Source organism: Globicephala melas, chromosome 9 (genome assembly GCF_963455315.2).
Source record: "Globicephala melas chromosome 9, mGloMel1.2, whole genome shotgun sequence".
Classification (NCBI taxonomy): Eukaryota; Metazoa; Chordata; class Mammalia; order Artiodactyla; family Delphinidae; genus Globicephala; species Globicephala melas.
This window is the reverse complement of record NC_083322.1, coordinates 24,022,617-24,044,536: the sequence shown is the minus strand read 5'-3', so window position 1 is coordinate 24,044,536 and position 21,920 is coordinate 24,022,617. Positions and strand designations below refer to the sequence as shown.

Below are 21,920 nucleotides of genomic sequence, written 5' to 3'. Positions count from 1 at the left end.
CCAAGTTCACTTTCCTAAGATGCTGCCTCCATTCCATCATTCCCTGTTCACAGCTCTTCAGGGCACCTCAGTGCTCTTAGCCTTGTCCCTTCACAATCGACCCCGCTTTTGATATTGTATTAGACCTGGAACCAAAACTAACAAGGTGTGGTCCTTACTAGCTCTGTAACCCCAGGGAAATTGCTCTAACATGTCTAGGCCTTGGTTTCCTTATCTGTAAAATGGGAATAATATCTACTTCATAGAGTGGTGTGAAGGTTCAATGACCATATGCCTCTAGATAGGGATCCCCGTGTACATTCACTCTTCTCCTTCATTTTCTACCAGTTTTCTGCACAAACCTTTTAACTGTGGCAAACTAGGGAAAATACAATGAAATCCCACTGGGCCTGTTTTCTTATCTATTCCATGAAGTATTTGGATCGAACTAAATTTCTCAGGCTCTTTCCAGGCCTAACATTCTAGTAGACAGTGTATCAAAGTGGTTAAGAGCTCATTTCTGGACTCAGAACTGGGTTCTAATTCGATGTTTATCAGTTAAACTTGTTTGATGTTGGGCAAATGAACCTCTCAAAGTCTGCTTCTTGTGGGTAAAATGGCAATATAGTGTTTATCTCGTGGTATTATTGTATTACATGAGCTGATGATAGTGAAATGCTTAGTAAACAGCCTGGCACCTAGCACACTCTCACTCCATTAGACGTCTCTCCGGATCCAGTTTGAATTCTTAGTAAACCTAACCTGTTGACTGTAGTCTCCGTGTGAATTCTGATGCAACTTTGCACCGTTCATTGGATTTTAAAAAATCACTTCTACTGCCTTTTCCTATAAACTAACCTCAACTCTGTCCTTGTGATCCCTCATCAAGAATGGAACAAATCACTTTATTCTCTCTTCCCACAGGATCTCACCAGGTTTTTCCTAAAAGGCAAAGATCAGCAAACAACCGACTGAACGTTTCTATTTCCACTTGCCTCCCAGGTCGATGGGATGCCACCTACCAAAATCCAAATCCTCCAGGAGAAACTACTACACTAAACCGAACAGGAACCCCAGAGTCAAGATCCATGAGAATATCTGTTCCACAACTTTTCCTACCCAGTTTAGCAAAACACCTGTTGCGAGTAACAATACATCACAAAAGTCCACCCCCAAGACCCTGGTGTGCCTCTGACTTGTGAGTAGGGGTGTGGATGTGGGTGGCGACTGAGACCTCGGTCACTCCAAGTTCTATCCAGAAGAGGGGAGACCAAATGGTAACCTATTCTTCTATTGATTCTCTGCATCCCCTCCAGAACCACTAGACTTTTCCCAGTGATCCCATGAGGATCCAGCCTTGCCCTGAAGGATTCAGAAACCAGATATGACTAGATGTTCTTTTGGCTTAGAACAAAGGAAGGATTATTAATGGTCATAACAGCTTATGCCTCTATAGCCCACCCTTCCTCCAAAGCTTACCAACCATCCCACCTTACCATTACCTTTGATCCAATCAGTTGGACACAACAGGTACTTTCCCCATCACTGCCTACCTCACTGTTTACAGGGAGCTGAAGTGATTTGCCCATGACTGGGACCTCTGACACAATTCTTCAATTAGAGTAGACCCTAACGTCTATGGCTCTTTCCATCAAAACAGTTTCCAAAATGACTGTCATTCTTGCACTGTCTTCATAACTTTGGCTTTTATTTACCTACCGTCTACCCTATTAATGTCTTTCTTGACATACACTCTTAAGTACATTTATTTTAAAAGGGATATTTTGATCACTATCATAAAATGGAAGACCAGAATCACTTGCCATGAATAGAAAGTGACCATGAAAAGAAATACAATGAAAACAAAGTGATGTTTCAAATCTTAGTTAGATTTCCCTTCCTTGACCAAGGCTCAGAGACTCCCTTTCCCTCTGTTAAAAAAGTAGATTAGCAACTGTTACAGAGGGGCTAAAGCGTAGGACCAAAACGAAAATTTTCTCTTTGACACAATCAGAATTGAAAGGGAGTGGAAAAGGGAAAATTTTTCTCATTGTTAACCCAATATTATATAAAGCAGCATCCAGACAGTTCCTAAAAGTTTCTCAAATACCAGTGATGCCTGACCCCTATTGCATCATCCCATAATCAGTCCCTGGTTTATAAGTCCACTGAGTAGAGAACCTGAAACCGGAACATGAGAGACATTCTGTTTGGATAGAGGAAAATGATGTCAAGTTTCTGGAAGTATGTTTCTCCTCAAGAATATGAAAGAATTTTGTAAACATTTTAATCCAATTTAAAAAGGTTGCAAACTCTAGAGACCAGGGCATCTCCTTTCCTGCAGAACATTAAGAACAGGCCAAAGATGTGGAGTGGAATATAGTGTTCAGAGATAAGACGTTGGGGGTCATTTAGTAGAGAACCCCTTCCTCAGTTTTCCATAAATACATCTACACACTGAGATGCACGGGCATGCATATGCCCAGGGACACACACACACACACACACACACACACACACACACACACACGTATGCCCTGCTCCCCGAAAGTGGTCATCCATCCTCCACTTGAATGGTGCTCAGCCATGGAGCCTCGGATGACAGCTGCTTCCATTGCTGAGGTCAGTTTTGTTGCTGAAGTGAAGGGCATATTCTCAGCTGTACTGTGAATGCTGTCACCCCACAGAACCTCGTCCATTTCCTTGAGCAGTCTGTCCAGCAGGGTCCCCAGCTTGAAGGGAGAGAAGGCAGGGCGGGGCAGGCTGCACTGGATTACCCTCGGAATTTCATTCTAGAGCTGTGCTGTCCCATAGAACTTTCTGTGCTGATGGAAATGTTCTATAAAATTTACTGTCCAATACAGTAACCTCGGGCACATGTGACTGCTGGGCATTTGATTTGGGGCTAGTGTGACTGAGGAGCTGAATTATTCATTTTATTTCATTTTAATTGCACTTTAATAGCCATATGTGGTCGGTGGCTATTTACTGAGCCCCACAGCTCTAGAGTATTTGATGATAAAGAGACTTCCTGAAGGACAACTTCTGCACTTGTACCTGTCACAGATGGAAGTAAATAAACATGCCCCCAGTCCCCCCCTACCCTGCTTTGCACCATCATCATTCCATCCCCTGCTCTTCAAAAAGGAAAGAATTTGGAGGGATGAGCCCATCCCCCATTCCAAATATCTCCTCTGTCCCCCTTTCCCCCCATAGCCCTCTTTTTCCCTACATCCCAGGGCTTCCCAGGAGGAGCCTAGTGATTTCTCTGCAGGGAGACAAAATTGAGATGAGTTGGAACTTACAGCCAAGAGGAAGCACGCAAACATGCCCCAGGAGCACATATAAAGGGCTGAGCAGAATTTAAAAAGGGTCATTTCCACTCTGTGTGCTGTTGTGCAAAAAAATATATATACATATGCAATTAAGGAGTTCATGTCTCTCTTCTTTTTTTTTTGCGGTACGCGGGCCTCTCACTGTTGTGGCCTCTCTCGTTGCGGAGCACAGGCTCCGGACACGCAGGCTCAGCGGCCATGGCTCACGGGCCCAGCCGCTCCGCGGCATATGGGATCTTCCCGGACCAGGGCACGAACCCATGTCCCCTGCATCGGCAGGCAGACTCTCAACCACTGTGCCACCAGGGAAGCCCCATGTCTCTCTTCTTAGATTAAGAAATTATTATACATTTTCTTAGATGTGGTCATGGTGTTGTGGTTATGTAAGAAAATTTCCCTTATTTTTTGGAGATGCATGCTGGAGGACTCAGGGGTGACATGCCACGAGGTACTATCAGTGTGTGTATGTGTTATATGTGCATACATGTGGGTATATGAGCACCCAAACACCAAGATAGATACATATCTACATACATATGTAGATATATATATACATAGATAAATACAAAGATTAGATAGATTGGATAGATAATAGCTAGATACCTAATTATATAGACACATAAATATATTAGATGATAACTAGATAGTTACATAGATAACTAAATTAGATAGATAGATAGATGGCAAACATTTTTTTTTTTTTTGCTGTGCTGGGTCTTCATTGCTGCGCGCAGGCTTTCTCTAGTTGCAGCGAGCGGGGGCTACTCTTCGTTGCGGTGTGCAGGCTTCTCATTGCGGTGGCTTCTCTTGTTGCGGAGCACGGGCTCTAGGTGCGTGGGCTTCAGTAGTTGCGGCGTACTACTTCAGGCTCAGTAGTTGTGGCTCGTGGGCTCTAGAGCACAGTCTCAGTAGTTGTGGTGCACGGGCTTAGTTACTCCGCGGCACGTGGGATCTTCCTGGACCAGGGCTCGAACCCGTGTCCCCTGCATTGGCAGGCGGATTCTTAACCACTGCGCCACCAGGGAAGCCCGATGGCAAACTTTATAATTGTTAAATATAGGGGTGGGATTATGAGTGCTCATGAGAAAAACATGATGGACAACAGAACTACTGCTAATTTAAAAGATGTTTTTATCACTGCCAACTGGAAGCGTCTTAAGGCCAGTGTGAGAAGTGGGTGGGCACGGCTTCTGCAATCAGGTGACACATAAGAAGGGCAAGGTCCACAGATGAGGAGGAGACACAGGAAGGAGGAAGGAGCGGTGCTCTGCTTGGGCAGGCGGTATCAGATCCTTCCCATCCCATCTCCTTTCCACTCTGGACCGCCTCCCTCATCCCAGGCCTCGAAGTGGGGAGCCAGGCCAGAGCAAGACCTGATGGGTACCAAGACTGGCGATGGGGGCAGAGGAAGGAACGGCAAGGATGGCAAAGCAGGAGTGAATCCAGGGAGCTCGGCTGTGGGGGGCAAGTAGCCTGTAGGGATGAAGAGAGGGTGAGCTTGGGCTCGCTGCTGCCACCCCACCCCTCAAAGTCACTGATGGGGAAAGGGGCGGACATCAGTTCTCTACACTGGATATACACACTTGAATCTCCATCCCAGCCCCTTTGCCCGATCTGACCGTCAATGATAGTATAGACTCGGGGGTACTAGTCTCCCCAACTTTATGGGCCATGCAAAGAATGAGGAAAACTGTATTGAGGTTCCTTTGATGACCCCGACTGGGGATCCATGACCTCCGGCGGGTCAAGGAGTCAGTTAGCCTTCCCTACACCCTGCAGGAGTGAGGCCTGGCCTGGATTCTCACCCCAGCAGGGCTTGAGACAGGCTTGTGGTGGAGTGTCACTCAGACATCTGTCTGATGCTGTCCCCCAGAACCGCGGATAGCTGGAGGCAGCCAAGGATGCCAGGGCAGGTAGGACCGCTGTGGACACACTGCCGGGGGGTTGCTAGAAAAAGCAAGAGGAAACCCTCAGCTGCCAGTGATGCCTCCTGTTTAGCACAACTGGAACCCCAGGGCTGCATGACCCCACCCCACCCCCAGGCCTGTATCCTGAACAACTTCAGAGGGAGCCATTCACATGGTAAACTCTGAGGACGGCACTTTCTAGAAACATGTACTGTGAGGGCCCAGCAGAGTCATGCATTCTAGCTCAGGCACCCACTGGGAACGGGACAAGCAGTGATCCCTTCAGTCTTCCTCCTCTTCCTGGATACCTGTGCAGAGACGGTCCCTGGGGAGGCACTTGGTACAGTCAGGTCCTGGGAAGCACCTACAAGGTAAGGGTGGATGCACCAGAGGCAGGAACAGGGGTCTGGGGAGCAGGGAGTGGAGGTGAGAGGCAGGGAGGTTCTAGGAAAGGCAATGACTCTGGGGGGGGGGGCGGAAATGGATGCTACAGCCCCAAACTGCCTTCCTTCCCAAGGCGGGGTGTTGGGAGACTGGGGAAGAAGGATTAAATCCCAGGGATGGTAAAGTGGGGGCAGTGCAGCCCTGAAGAGCAGGAATTGTGTATGTCCAGCATCTAACACAGGGTCTGGTGCATGGGAGGTGCCGAGTAATGTTTGGTGGTTGCCTGGATGGATGGAGGGATGGATGGGAAGGAAGGAAGGGAGGAAAGAAGGGTAGGTGAGTGGATGGATGGGCAGAGAAATCACCTGGAAACCGCATTTCCCCCTTGAGCTTCTCTTGTCGGCGCCATTTGGCTCTTCGGTTGGAAAACCAGATCTGAGGAGGGCAGAAACGATGCAGCTGGCTGTGCGCTCCAAGGCCCAGCACCTACTGCTCTCACCCCGTGCTCCTGACCTGGACTCGGAGTGCAGACCCTTCCTCAGCCCTGCCGTCCCCACTTCCTGCTCTGGCCTGGGCTCTCTGTCCCCTTCCTCAGTGCTAAGGCGTGGAGCTGGCCGTGGAGGGGAAAGCTCAGCAGAAGCGCAACAGGGAGGAGCCTGGCTCCTTCCTGCTCCGAACAAGCCCGTCTCCGCCTCTGGCCGCCTTCTCTACGTCACCGTCACCGGAAGCGGAAGCGGAAGCCTGCCCGGCCCAGACGCGCTGTCCTTGTGGTGTGTGCACGCTGTGTGGCAGAGCTCACTCACCCTCACCGTGTCTTCAGGCAGAGAGGTGGCCGCAGCCAGCTTCCCGCGGGCCGCTGAGTCAGGGTACTGGCCACGCTGGAACTCTGCAGAGATGGAGGCTCACACAGCAAGGGCGCAGGGAGAGGAGCAAGGCCCCACTCCCCGCCCGTGCCAGCCCTGAACTGCCCTACTCCCCGACGCAGGGGCATCCACGGCCTCCAGCTCTCAGCCTCGGCCCGCAGGCCTCTGGGCCGTTGCCTCCGTGGCCCACCGTCCGCCCCAGCTCTGGCACCTTTCTCCAGCGCCTCAGCTTGGCCTGGGGAGAAGATCGTCCGATTCCGGTGGCCTGTCCCTGGGTGGGGACCCCGGGGTGCCTCGGAGCCGCTAGGTGGCGTTGGAGGAACTGGAGCCAAAACAGCTGCAAAGGGAGACAGTGGCTGGTGCTGGTCTGTGACGGTGATTCCTCTGGTCGGATGGAGTCCCCACGTCCCTGGTGCTGTAGGCAGGGCACAATGCAGGGTGAGAGCAGAGCCGCACCGCTGGGGCATCCACAGTTACTCGGGGGTCGCCGCAGGGGCACTGGGTGGGAGGGTTCGCAGCCATGGTGGGAGCATGCTTAGCATGTGGGGGGAGACAGCCGCAAGGATGGGCCAGGCTTGCCTGATCCCGCAGCACCTCAAAAGTGCTCTGAGTCCTGTCTCCTCGGCAGATCCTGTGAACTTAGAGACCTAGGGAGCTGCGCTCTGTTCCAGGACCTGCCAACAACTAGCTGGTGACCTTGGGTAAGTTACTTCCCTTCCTCTGAGCCTCCATTTTCTTCTGCTAGGAGAGAATAAGACCCCCTGTGAGGCCCACGTTATTGTCTTGTTGTGAGGGTGATCCAAGAAAGAACAAGAAAGGAATCGGAGGACTGTAAAATGCTTAGGTTTGGCTCTGAACATCCCTGGAGGCAGCTCCAAGACCCACCTGGCAACCTGAGCTGTGCCCTGGGGAATCTCTGGTCCTCCTGTATCGCCCGCAGGACTCGGTTGATGGAGGAGACCTGAGGATGTGGGGTGATGAGTGGGGAAACGGTGCCCAGCCCAGGTTGCATCCTGAGGATGTTTCCCCAGTATCCTTTCTCTCCTCTGTCCCGGCCCACACATCGTTCCCAAGGGCAACCTCCTTTCAGCCCCACGCTTTCTTCTTCTCACCTGTCTCACCACCACCGCTTTTCAGAAGAGAAACTTTTGGGTCAGAAGAGAGCCCCGAAGCCCCGCCCCCCAGCCTGGGAGGCCCCACTGCCAAGTAAGAAGGGATCTTCTTCTCCCTCCCCAGACAACCAGTCTGGCAGCCGCAGTTCCGGTTCTGGGGAGGGGAGGGCACTTACACTGGGGGTCTTGTCCTGGGTGCAAAGCCCTTCAGCGCAGAGCTGGCGTTGGATCTCCCAGGCGAAGAGGGCTGGGCACTCACCCTTCAGCTGGGCGATTCGAGCCACCACAGGTGGTGTGGCCAGGCGTGGCTTGCTTCCCCCAATCCCCTTGGGCTCCAAGACACCTGTGCGGTAGTACCGCCCTAGGATCTTGCTCACACAGCCATTAGATACCTGGGTCAGGTGAGAAGCAGGGACAGGTGAGGCATGATGGGCAGAGGGTGAGTGTCCCTGGGACAGAAGGAAGCTACAAGGCAAAGTGAGACTGACTGAATCAGGCCCCAGAGTCGAGTCTAGCCTCACCTTTGGAACCCTGAAGCTCCCTATCCCAGCCCTCAAGGAGGCAGCCCAAGCCCCAAAGGCCCTCCGAGTCTGCAACAGCCCCAGACTTGCCTTAAAGGGGCCACTTCTCCCTGCTTCTTGTGCGCATCACTGGGTGAAGGTCCCAGCACACTACCTTAAGCCTCCGTGAGATGTCACAGGGCCGCATCCCGCTGACGGCCAGCTGCACGATCTGCTGCCGGGTGTCCAGGGGCAGAGGCCGGCCATTCACAAAGAGCCCCCCAAGCTGATTCACACTGCTGATCCCTGGGCAGGAGAAGGAGGCATCGTACCTGAAGTCTCCCCTCTCCCCAGCCCACCTGCAGCGTGGAGGACCCTCCTGGGAGAGGGCTACTCAGGCCCTGCTAGCCTGGCTTCCCACCACAGAGAAAATCCTCTCTCCAGGGGACTGCTCCCCTTCTGCTGCCAGGGTCCCCCAGACATGCCACTTTCTTTGGGAGCTGGCTCACGTGTGAGTCTTTGCTCCTTGGCCACATGCACTGGCCCTCATTGTCTAAGGGAAGCAGGGTGGAGCGGGGAGGGAGTGACTGGGAGGGGCTCCCCCAGAATGCTGGCTGAGGGCACATGAACCCACGTGGATGGAAGCGGAGCCCAGAGCCATTCCCGCCCTCCTATGCTACCCTGTTCTTCCCACTTCTCCTGGGCATCTTACCGTCCTGCAGCATGCTCCAGGCTGGGCCTCCTCACAGAAGGGCAGGAACTGGGAAGACTGGGGAGCGGAGTTCCTCCTGGGAGCTCCTTTTTTGTTCTTGAGGCTGGACCTGCCATAATCGAGGGTTCCTTGGGCAGCATCTCTTGCTTAGAATGGCCTTGGGGTGTTTTGTGATAGAGGATAAGGTTTCTAAAGTTTGCCAGTAGATTGGCTACGAAAATTCAATTTCTCTTTACTAAACCTTTGAATTAAAACATCACAGAGCCAGCAGAGGACTGGATCTTTCTGGATGTCCTGATAAGGGTCTGGGAGGGTGGGAGGGCTTTCTTTCTCACATGTTCCATACAAGAGGTCAGGTAAAAATGGATGATGGTTTCCCTTTTCCGAACGGACCACTGTCGCCGCTGACCCCTCAAAAGCCTTGTCAGCCACCAGGTGATACACTTGGGACCAAGTCCTGCCGCCTAAGCTCAGGATGCTATGCCCAGCCAGAGAGGGCACCAGGGACCAAAGATCTCCATATCCCTGGTCTGAGGTGGGGACCAGGTTCAAGGCTTTTACTCTCATGCAGGTCCTGATGTTATGTTCTCCAAACCACCAGCCAGAAAGCTTCCTTCAGAGCACCTCATGGGAGGGTCTTGCTCTGGTTTTTGATACTCTCCAAGAAGGTCTGGGGAAACACCAGGGCTCAGCTCTACCCCCTGGCATTGAGGCTTGGGTCCCACCCCCTGGAAGTAGAGATGAACAAGCCTGAAGTCCTGGTTTCTCCCAGAAGACACCTCTCTTGACAGCTTCTAACCCGCTAGGGTTGCTGCTCCCTGTTAACTCTGGAGAGGTCTAGATCTCATACTTTCAGAGGCCAGGTCTCTGGGACCAGACACTCATTCTTGCAACTACTCTTTACCGAAGACATGTCAAAGGGAGAGAGGGAGAAGCAGGAGAGAGCTGTCTCTGATCTGTATAGAAGCCAGTGCGAGCACGAGAGAGTCTCTTGGCAGCCCAGGACACAGGTTGTGGGCCACCATGTCCGTCTTGCTTTTATCTGCTAGTAATGGGAGTTGAAGCCTCCTCCTTTCATGCCTGGACTCCTGGCAGGGCTGGAGGTTCCCCCAGAGAATAGCTTATGCATAGAACTTTCCTGTAATAACCATGCCATCTTGGCTCAGTTAACTAATCTGCAATTATTTACTGAATAAGGTATTAATCATGAGCACATAGCCGGTTGTTCAAGATGAAGGGAGTAAAAAGAATAGGGACAAGGTTTTCGCCCTCCAAGAGATTACAGTGCAACCAGGGAGGGGGGACGAGCGCGAAGGAAACAACAATGAACTCACAAAGACTATGGCAGCCAGAGCGACTTGATAAATTTCAGGAGATAAATCAGCTTTTACTCACTCCTCTCTAGACGGTTAGAGACACATTCCCCTGCATGCTCTCATCTTTCCAGAAAGTCAGGAAGGAAGGCAGAGGTTTCTCCAAAAAGAAAACTGAGGCAGAGATTGGGGCTCCCACAAATCAGGGGCCACCCAAGGAGTAAAGCTCAAGGAGGTTTAGAAGCCAGTCCCTCCTCAGAAGCTGCAGTTTCCAGCTTCTAATCCTGAGGCTCTCTTTCTCTGCCTCCACCCCTGCTGCCTCCAAAGCAATAGAGGAAAGTCAATCTGGGGATGTAAAGGCTATGCCGGGATAGCGGGGGCAGGTGGAAGCTCAGAAAATCAGCCGAACCCTGAATCCTCGATAGGACTGTGTCCCCCCTGAGTGATCAGAGCTCAGAGGAGCTGTGGGGTCTCAGGTTCAACATCCAAACCTAAATCATCTCCAAACCTAAAATCACCCCAACTCAAAACAGAAAGCCATCCCCGGCCACCACACCACACATTTCCAACGTTCATATTAACTTGTCTGATGAAAGAACTGGTCCTCACAAGATGGGAGAGCAGGAGAGGGGGCTGAAGGGGCAGGAGGGTGGTGGCTGCAAAGACAAAGGACGAGAGACGTTGGCTTGGCCACACAAAGACATGGAACCAGCATGAGAGGCGGAGCAGACAATGAGCCTGCAGTGAGCTACCTGTTTGGTGGGGGGGGGTCTCAGTCTCCTGGCCTGGGCTCCTGAGACCCCTGCAGGCTCCAGGGATGGTGGTGGTCTGGTCCTGCTAACAGCCTCCACTCTGCTCCTGCTTCAGTCCTGCCAGGGGGTCCAGAGCCACAGAAAGCCCGTGCTCAGGAGCAGAGGGCAGCCTTCTGGGAGCAGCCAGTGATGTCACAGGCCATGAGCAGAGGAGAGAGGAGGAGGGAGGTGTTCATGGGGCTGACTGACACCGGCCCTGAGTCAGGGCAAACCACAGCCAGTGACCCACTGTGTCCTTCCACCGGAAGTCCTCAGAGCCTACCTTGCGCCTACCTGCCACCCTGAAGCAGGTACAGAGCCAGTCTCATGCAGGCCCCCTGACTCCTGAGCACACCCACTCGGGGGCCAGTACTCCTGAAGGGAATGGGGAATAAGGAGGATGGGAAATTTCAGACTGTGTCCCCAAGGCTTTGAATGCACAGAAGCCCAAACATGAATTCCAGAACTACAGACACAGCTTCCAGCCAGAATGCACTTCTGGGTTCCGGGTCAACTCCTGGGTCCTATGTGTATTGCTATAAAAGGTCCATGGGTATATAGACCAACACCTAAATACCGGCCAAGTTGGCTCATGGATCTCTGAGAGAATGCGGTGTGCGTAGAGAGAGTATCACATAGCACCAGTTCTTCCCAAGAGTGTCCTCACCAATCCTTCAATTGGCTCCTTGACTGAGGTGACGCCCAGGATGAGTTCTTGCCTGGAAACTGGGGGACCCTGGACTTTAGAACACTGGCAACAGGAGCGATGGAGGGAATGAGCCTCTGAAGGGAGTTAGGTTGCAGGTGGGGAGTTTATCCATTTCTCGATTTATCAGGCTCCATTCTACGAGGGATTTGGTGCTTTTAGACTCTGAGCTATGAATGACACTCCTGTTCCCGCAGAGAATACCACAGGTTATCTGGATTGTTGTTCAGGTGGGGGGGCCAGTAGCTGGAAGGGAAACAAAGCCCCCAGCGCATGGAAGCTTTGTTGCCACCATGGTCTCGGGCAGACCCCTTGTGAAGGAGCCGGCATGGAAAGCTCTTTGGGTCCATCGCATACCTTGGAGTCTGTGAAACCCTCTCAGAAGTCGGGCTGAAAGTAAGCAGGGTGTGGTGCTCTAACACTAGACCCAGAGCGGGGAAGAATAGGTTTCAGTGGTAAATGCTTTGGTTTGGGGGGCAGGGGTGTTGATGTTGTATGTTCAGCTTGATCCTAGGATTGGGAACTCTTATTCTCAAAGCAGGGCCAAATATATCACAGAAGTGGGTTTTCTACCTTACGTTGACATGTACTGCCCTTCTCTTCCAACCTCCTCCAGCATCCTCAGACTAGCCTGGAGCCCTCGGGGACAGGGGAGACTGCAGCAGGTGGTTTCAGCACCAGGGGCAGGACAGCACACGCTCTGGTGGCTGTAGAGGCCATTCACTCCCAGGGCAGCTGGGACTGCTGGTCCCTGGACTCTGCCATGCCTGGGTGAGAGGAGTTCCCAAGGAAGGCATGTGGTAGCTCTAATCTTACTCCTCCTTTCCTGCCTCATCCCTTCCTCTTGATTTGCCCCTGCATCTGGGGGCCGAAGGCTCCACGTCCAGACCCACTATTCCCATAGACAGCTGTGTGAGGGTGGAGATAGGGGTGTCAGGGGGAGAAGGGACAAGACCTGGCAGATGGTGGCGGCAGCGATTTCCCCCATAAACTACCTTCTCCCCCCACCTTTACAACACACTCTTGGGTCTGAACAAACAGAGGCTTTCGACCCAGAGGTGATGGGGGGAGGGAAAAGAGAGGAAGGGCTGTGGCAGGGGGGCCTCGCCAGCCCAGAGGCTCAGCCACTCAGCCCTCTGCCCAACGCACCAGACTGTTTGAGAAGCAAATATCTGCCTTCACTGTCTGGCTCTCTCAACCTACGCACACCCCCCAACCACGGGCTTGGTGCTAATTGTCCCTCATTCACTGGGCCCAGGCCCCAGGCTGCCGCCAGCCCCTGCCATCTGCTGTCAATTATACATTAACTCAGAGGTCTTGCCACCCGCCAGCCAGCCTGTGCGCCCCTCTCCAGTCCGCCCACGGCCATTCCTGCTTGTCCTTCGCCCTGTTGTAGAGCCCTGACAGCTGGCTTCTTCTGCCCTTGGGAGCCCCTGGTGTAAAGCCCTGTAGCTATGGGAAAAGATCTGTCCTCGGGAGAGGCCGCTGGAGTTCCCCTGCCCTTTTCAAGGGGCCAGCAGACAAGACAAGCCCGTGCGTAAAGCTGGAGAGGGCAGGGCGCAGCCAGAACAGAGACCAACGGCTTCCCTCTGACACCTCACTCCGGCCTTTGGGCACTCACTGGGGGTGGAAACGCCAGTTCCAGGCTGTTTCCGCCCCTCCCTGTGGCACCTCCCTGTAGGCTGTGGGGTTCTGGCTCCCATCTTCCCTCTCTCCAGCGAGCCCCATCTTCTGCCAGCCCTCAGCTTTCCAGAGCGCACTGGCCACCTCGCCTAAACCACTCGCTGGCAGCACGTGCCTCCGAGTTTAAAGTCGTAGTAGTTTCCTGGCTACAAAAATGTGGGGTATCTTCAAGTTCCTTGGATATTCCTGAGCTTGGTGCTAAATCTGCAACTGCCCGCACCGCCAACCCTACTCTCCCAGCCCACACCCCGCTATAACACTTGCAAATCCCAGTGCTTTTCCGCTCAGCGTCTGAAACGCTGGCTACTCAGCTCCCTCCCTCTGAATGTGCCACAGAGAGAGTGAAGAGCACCTCCTCCTAACTGGGGACACAGAAAATGCCCCCCTCTTCCCTCTTTTTCAACACGGACCCCTAACCTCTGAGCTCAACCCTCCCCTTGTTTCACCTATGACCAGGCTTTGCTGGGTGGGGTGGGGAGTCTTTATTCCCCTAGACAACCCCCAGCAGAGCTGGGGAGTTCAGGGGTTAGAGCCAAGAGCTCCAGGAGGCCAGGTGAGGAAGAGCCCAGCCCAAAGCTGCCAGGTCTGGCACTGTGTGCCTCAGACCTCAGTGGCCCATCACTTGTGGAGAGTGCGTCCTTGGGTCCAAATGCACATCAGACCTGCCCAAGGGGAAGGGGCTGCATCCTGACTGGGGTTTTCAGACCCGCCTGGTGACCCAAAGTTCCATTTATTCCTTGGGGACAGCTAGCTCTGTGCTCTGCAAATCTTCTCCACTCCATCCTGCCCAACTTTGCATGACGTGGAAGATCTGGGGAGGAAGATAGCATTCCATTATTAAAATACATTTTATTTTAATAGGCTTTATCTTTTAGGACAGTCTTAGATTTACAGAGAAATTTCAAAGATAATACAGAGAGTTCCCATACACCCTATACCCAGTTTCCCCTATTATGAACATCTTACACTAGTATTTGTTATAATTAATGAACCAAGATGGATATGCTATTAATAACGAAAGTCCATACCTTATTCAGATTTCCTCAGCTTTTCCCTAACGTCCTCTTTCTGTTCCAGAACTCCATCCAGGACGCTACATTTCGTCACCAGGTATTCTGAGGCTCCTCTTGGCTGTGACAGTTTCTCAGATTTTTCTTGTTTTTGATAACGTATAAAATTTTGAGGAGTTGTAGAACATCCCTTAGTTTGGATTTGTCTGATGTTTTTCTCATGATCAGACCGGGCTTATGGGTTTTGAAGAAGAAGACCGAAAAAGGTAAAGTGCAGTCCTCGTCATGTCACGTCACACGTCAACGTGACTTACCTCTGTTGATGCTGACCTTGATCACCCGGTTGAGGTAGCGTTTATTGGGTTTCCCCACCGAAGTTAATCTTTTCCCCTCTTTTCCATACGGTACTTTTCTGAAGGAAGTCCTATGTACAACTCACACTTAAGGCGTGGGAGTTACGCTTCACCTGCTTGAGAGTGAAGTGTCTACATTGATTTTGGATTTCTTCTGCTTAGGAGATATTTTCCTTCTCTCACACTTACTTGTTCAGTAATGTATGTCTGTCAATATGGACTACAGATACTTATTTTATTCTTTGGAATATTATTATCCAATATGCTACATTTTTTGTTGCTCAAATCGTTCTAGCTTTGGCCATTGGGAGCTCTTTCAGTTGCCTCCTTTGTCCCTTTGACATACCCCCATTTTCATGGGGCTCAGTTTTTGTTTTGTGTGTGTCTGTGTGTGTTGAGTATCTCCTTATTTATCTTGTATATTTCCTGCCCCAGGCCTAGAATCAGCCGTTTCTCCAAGGAGCTCTGGTACCTTTTGTTGGAGAATGGTATGAGAAACAAAGACCTGGGCACTAGGCATGCTTGCTGCGACTGGGGTGTCAGTGCTTCTGGGTTCTTTCAGCTGACAGAGCAAAGAAATATACATGAGTGTACTAATCCATGTATATAGACATATCTATAAATAGTTCCATATGTAACCATTTGTATCGATATTAAACTAAACATGAGTTCATGCTGATGTCTCCAACTCCAGTCCATTATCACATGGATCATTCTGGTTTCCTCCCTTGCTTACCTGTGAAGCCCGTACAATACATAAGTACAATTTATTTTACCTTTAGTCTTACAGACTCCACTCATTTCCAAAGTTACTTAAATCAAGTAACTTGATTTTCCCCACTCCCGTCCCTGAAGCTGTTTCATACATTTGTAATACACTTAGATTATTTAGTCATATTCTGCAATTCATTTTAGGATTCCCTGACCTCTAGGTAGTTTTTTAAAATTTGTATACATTAAGTTTCATTCTCTGTGCTGTAAAGTTCTATAAGTTTTGATAAATGCATAAGGTTGTGTATCCACAAGTACAGTATTACACAGAGTAATTTCACCGCCTTAAGAGATCTGTAGTGCCTCACCTATTCCACCCCGCTCCCTGCCCGCAAGCCCCTGGCAACCACTGATCTTTTTACCATCACTATAGTTTTGCCTTTTCCAGAACGTTATGTAACGGAATCATACGATATGTAGCCTTTTCAGACTGGCTTTTTCCACTTAGTAATTTGCACTTAAGATTCCTTCATGTCTTTTCATGGCTTGATAGTTCATTTCTTTTTAGCGCTGAGTGATATTCCACTGTATGGATGAACCACAGTTTATTTAGGCATTCACCTACTGTGGACATAAGTTTTCAACTCCTTTGGGTAAATAGCAAGGAGTACACTTGCTGAATCACATGGTAAGGGTATGTTTAGTTTTGTAAAAAAACTACTAAACTGTCTCCCGAAGTGGCTGTACCATTTTGCACACCCATCAGCAATGAATGAGAGTTCCTGTTGCTTCACAAACTCATTAGCATTTGGTGTTGTCAATGTTTTGGATTTTGGCCATTCTAATAGGTCTAGTGGGGTATATCATTGTCATCTTAACTTGCATTTCCTTAATGATACAATGTGGATAATCTTGCCATATGCTTATTTGCCATCTGTATATCTTCTTTGGTAAGATGTCCAGTTAAGGGCTTTGATCCATTTTTTCATCAGGTGTTTGTTTTCTTATTGTTAAGTTTTAAGAGTTCTTTGTATAGTTTGGATAATATTCCTTTATCAGATATGTTTTTTGCAAATATTTTCTCCCAGTCTGTGGCTTACCTTCTAATTTTATTCACATTGTCTTTCAAAGAGCAGAAGTTTGTTTTTTGTGTGTGTGTGGTACGTGGGCCTCTCACTGTTGTGGCCTCTCCCGTTGCGGAGCACAGTCTCTGGACAGGAGCAGAAGTTTTTAATTGTAATAAAGTCCAGCTTATCAATTATTTCTTTCATGGACCATCTCTTAGGTGTTGTATCTAAAAAGGTGTCACCATACCCATAGACTTTATTTTTTTAGAGCAGTTTTAGGTTCACAGCAAAATTAAGAGGAAGGTACAGAGATTTCCCATCTACCCTCTGTCCCCACACACGCACAGCCTCTCCCATATTCAATATCTCCAGTTTGTTACAATTGACGAACCTAAGGTGTAAATTCTATAGATGTTCTTTATGAAGCTGAGGAAGTTCCCCTCTATTCCCGGTCTGATGAGAGTTGTATCATGAGTGGGTATTGGATTTTGTTCAATGCCTTTTCTCCATCAATTGATATGATTTTGTTTTCTTCTTTAGCCTGTTGATGTGATGGATTGCATTCATTGATTTTTAAATGTTGAACCAGCTTTGCATACCTGGAATAAATTCACTTGATCATGATGTATGATTCTTTTTAGACATTGTTGGGTACAATTTACTAATATTTTGCTGAGGATTTTTTATTCATCTATGTTCATGAAACATACTGGTGTTCGGTTTTCCTTTCTTATGATGTCTTTAACACTTTTGATATTAGGGTAATTAATATTGGTCTCATAAAATGAGTTAAGAAGTGTTCTCTCAGAGATCCAGCTTTGAGACTGAGGACAGGGTTTATCATGCACATGTACAGAACACTCACTCTAAGTATCACACTATAATTGTTGTTACTACTATTACTAATACTATTATGTGCCAACAGGTGACGCTGTTATCTATTGACTGAGTTCACCCGTTCCAGCCTAGGACCTTCCCAGCCCCACTCTTGCTGCCTTAATTCTGCACTCCTGTCATTTCAGTCTCTCTGCTCTTCAGTTTACCCTCTTGATCCCTGGGCTCATTAAGCCTACTCTATGAAATTCCTTCTCTGACCTAGAGTTACCTTATCTGGAGATAGTGGGGTGGCTATCTTTCTGCTGCCTTTGAAATATCCACAAACTTCTGCACTTTTGAAAGGGAAGGGGAGGAGGAACATGAGTCATTGATGATCCCAGGTCTTTGCCTCTATGCTTTTTGAAGGTTGTGGGATCTTGGTCTTGGTCTCACTATAGAGTGAGAGGGGACTGAACTGTTTTAATGTGATCTAGTCATCACTGAAACTATGTCTGTAATAGGTCCTACCTAGGAAAGCTCAGTGCTCCAGCTTGGGTAACTTTCCGCTGCTTAGCAAGACCCAAAGGCAATGTGGAAGAGAGCTCCCTCCCCAAGGATAAGGATCTTACCTCGGTCCCAGGAATCCAGAGCTCGTCATCTTTACTGTGTCCACAAAGGCCCCCAAAGCAACATCTGCTCAGCCCAACAGAAGTCACTCTACTACCCAGAGGACAAGCTGTGTAAAGACAGGTAATTATAAATCAAGTCTCATTACCGTCTCTGGCTTGGCACCATCAAGCACAGTAACCAGGCTTTGAATGGTCCGCGTCCCAGGTTTCATCATCAGCCCAGCTGGCATCCCTTTCACCACCAACCCTCAGCTTACCTAATTTCTCTTTACTGTAGTCCTCAGGTCCACTTCTTGTTCGCTCTTACGCTCTCAAATCTCCACTACGTGAAATCAATTTTTTTTACCTTCCCTAGACGGCTCCACATTTCTCTCTCTCTCTTTCTCTCTCTGTCTCTGTCTTTTGTGGAAGAAAGTGCAGCAGCTGTGATGTTTCATGGAAGCTTCTGTTTACTCTCTGATTCTCTTTTCTTCTCCCACTATTCAATATTTAGATGGTTCACCAAAGCCCTCACTTTCTCCACCCACTATGCCGGTTTCTCTTGTCTCTTGGTACTTTGAGTTCTTTCTCTTAGTTTTCTTTCTGTTTCTCATAATATATAATAGTAATTATCCCAGTCAAGCTGTATTTGGAGAGACGCTGGCTAGAGCTGCTTGACCTCAGCCACGGGGTATCAGCTACTTGGGAGCCTGCCTGGGAGAGCCAGGTGGCCCTGCAGGGTCTGCACGTGGGCTCCCCCTGCAGCCTGCCCAGTGCTCTGCATTTCGTAGGGACCCTGAGTTTGATAGTAATTGTTCATAACCCAGGCTTCCTTCATCACCTCTCCCCTGAGAGTCCGAGCACTGTGATTGGCAGGGGAGTCAGCATCAGGTCTGAAGGGGAAAAAGAGATGCAGACTTGGGAAAGACTTGGCACCTGCCAGCGCTCTGAAACACCAGTTCTCCTTTAAATCCCGTATCGTCCAATAGCCGCTCTCCACACCGTGAGTCTGACTTCCTCCAGGGATGGAATTGAAAACACATGCTCTGGAACCCAACAGAGTAAAATCCTTTGGGTGTTATTAGCCTTGTTAAGGAAGCTGGGTTTGAGAATAGAATTCTCTTTTTTCAGGAGAAAAGAAGGAATTTATTTTAAACCAACCAGTAAAAATATCAGTCAAACTATCTAACGTAATTGCCCAAAGATACCAATCTTAGTAACTCAGAAAAAAATGATTCTGTTGGATCAGTAATAAAGAATGCTGATTTTACCTCTGGTATTTTCTTTTCTTTTTACATTGTGGGAAAATATACACCACATAAAGCTTACCATTCTAGTGTAAAATTCAGTGGCATCAAGTACATTCACAGTGTTGTATATCCATCCTTACTATCCATTTCCAGAATTTTTCATCATCGCAAATTCTGTACCCATTAAACAATAACTCCCCTTTCCGCACTCCCCCTAACACTTGGACCTTTATGCTACTTTCTGTCTCTATTAATTTGCCTAGTCTAGGTACCACATGAGTGGGATCATGTAATATTTGTTCTTTCGTGTCTGGCTTATTTCACTTAGAACGATGTCTTTGAAAAGGAAGTTCTTATGCATGCTTCCCTTCTCTTTATCACCCTGATCTCAAAAAATTAAAGCTCTTTTTGAAACTATTGGTGGAGGCTTGAGTAAGAACGGAGCTGTCAGTCTATGAGCCCTGGGCAATAATGGAGATGTCAGTCTATGAAGATGAAGGGTAGAAGCAAAGCAAGTCTGTAAAGAGCAGACTCCCCTGGAGTTCCAAGTTCACATATCTTGAGTACTGGGAGAGCCCCAGTTGAGAGTGAAGACAAGGCAAGAGAATTTCATCAGCCAGTCCACAGAGATACCAAGCAATTGAAATAGGAAAACGACAGCTTGTCTCTCTCTTCCAGATGCTGGGGTTTCTCTGTACTGGAGGGTGAATCCCCTGAGCTCTGGTCTGCTTGGAAAGGCGACAAGAAGGTAGGGTCAAAATAGAGTAGTTAAAATGCCCAAGTGGGACTTCCCTGGTGGCGCAGTGGTTAAGAATCCGCCTGCCAGTGCAGGGGACATGGGTTTGATCCCTGGTCCAGGAAGATCCCACATGCTGCGGAGCAACTAAGCCCGTGCACCACAACTACTGACCCTGCGCTCTAGAGCCCAGGAGCCACAACTACTGAGCCCGCGTGCCGCAACTACTGAATCCCGTGTGCCCAGAACCCGTGCTCCGCAGCAAGAGAAGCCACCGCAGTGAGAAGCCTGCGCACCGCAACAAGCAGTAGCCCCCACTCGCCGCAACTAGAGAAAGCCCGCGTGCAACAACCAAGACCCATCGCAGCCAAAAATAAACTAATTAATTAATTTAATTTAATTTAAAAAAATAAAACATAAAATGCCCAAGTGAGTCCTGCCTCCTAGCTTCTACATTCTTCCTCTCCTAACTCACTCCCATCTTTTAAAAATGTATGGAGTAGGAGGTGAAAGGGGAAAGTTTGAAGTAGAAGGAAGTAGTATGTGGGAAGGAAATGAGAAAGAAGACACAGGAAATCGAGCCTCTTGACTGCGTGGCATCTTCTGTCCTGCTCCATCGAGAGAGAGTGAGAGGACACCCCTGGCACGTGTGTGGAGGGGAGCACATTGCTTGGAAAAAATGAGATTTAGGCCAAATGGCCACTTATTTGCTGTGGGACTTCATCTTTCTAATGAATAAACTAACCCTAGTTTACCTGCTTCTTTTTGTCATAGGGAGATGTATTAATTCACTACAGCTGCTGTAACAAAATACTACAAACCGGGTGGGCTTAAACAATAGACATTTATTGTCTCAGAGCTCTGGAGGCAGAAGTCTGACATCAAAGAGTCAGCAGGGCCATGCTCCCTCTGGAGGCTCTAGGGAAGGATCTGTTCCAGGTCTTTCTCCTAGCTTCTGGTAGTTCATTGGCTTATGGCTCCAATGTTCACATGACGTTCTTCCTCTGTGTGTGTGTGTGTGTGTGTGTGTGTTTTCAAAAAAGGCATTCTTTTCATGAGGACACTAGTCATTGAATTAGGGGCCCACCTTACTCTAGTATGACCTCTGATTTTAATTGATTACATCTACAATGACCCCATCTCCAAATATAGTCACATTATAAGGTACTGGGGGTGAGGACTTCATCATATGAATTTTTCAGGGACACAATTCAACCCATAACAGGAATAATCCCATTGTTTTAATTAGCACCTTTCCTATGGTAACCTCTCAGCACTGAGATTTGGAGAGAGATAATCATGCCCCTCCAAGACATATCCCAAGAAGGGAGCATCTTCTGCTCTATCCTGTCCTGTCTGGTCCCAAAACTGAGTTCTTACCCTTGGTAGGGACTGCAGAGCAAATGCCCAGCAAGACAATAATCCTCCTGGCTCTCACCAAGGTGCCATTTCTCCTCATACTCTCACCTCAAGTTCTTGTTTGTGGACCACTCCACGGGACCACCATCACCGTGTGCTGATTGTCATGTTCTTGTCAATGTTTTTAGATTTCCTTTTAGGTTTATCCTGTCTCTCCCTGGAAATTCTAGGCCCTAAGGTAAGGAGACGATCAGGAGCTGTCCACGGTCCATTGATAAACAAGCCCTGAAGTTATCTGGCTGCTTCCTGCAAACAACTTAACCATCCTACGACATCCAGAATATGTGAGCTGGGTGGAGAAGGAGGTGAGGGCCAACTACTGGGCCTAGCCTGCCAATAAGGCCTCCACTGGGCAGCCAGAGGGCAGTGTTTGGCTACCTAGAACCTGGGAGGGAGGAATCCCTATGAGGGGGCAAAGGCCCTGGAAATGGGGGTGGGGCTGGGACCAGCAGGGACTATTAAAGCAAATCCCCTCTTTAATGATCATTTTCAGGACTTCCAAACCTTCTCAGATATATTCAGCTCTGTCTTAACCCTAGGAGCTTAGAGGAGACTCCCTCTAATAGCTACTTTGTAGGAACAGAACTTCTCTTGGGAGACAAAGGACAGTCAAGTTGGATAAAAGAGAAAAAAATTACCCAAGGTGCTAGATAACAGTTTCTGTA

The 21,920-nt window shown here is 49.2% G+C and overlaps 1 protein-coding gene across 1 annotated transcript; it reads right to left on the bottom strand.

Moving 5' to 3' along the window:
- Window positions 1-4,645: 4,645 nt before the first annotated feature.
- Window positions 4,646-17,900, bottom strand: PAX4 (paired box 4). Its single transcript, XM_060304938.1, is given in 12 exon segments — window positions 4,646-4,714; window positions 4,716-4,769; window positions 5,103-5,261; window positions 5,530-5,585; window positions 5,971-6,040; window positions 6,409-6,491; window positions 6,680-6,805; window positions 7,354-7,429; window positions 7,757-7,972; window positions 8,256-8,386; window positions 14,610-14,719; window positions 17,872-17,900. Coding segments are annotated over 12 exon segments (1,179 nt in total).
- Between the last annotated feature and the right edge of the window lie 4,020 nt (window positions 17,901-21,920).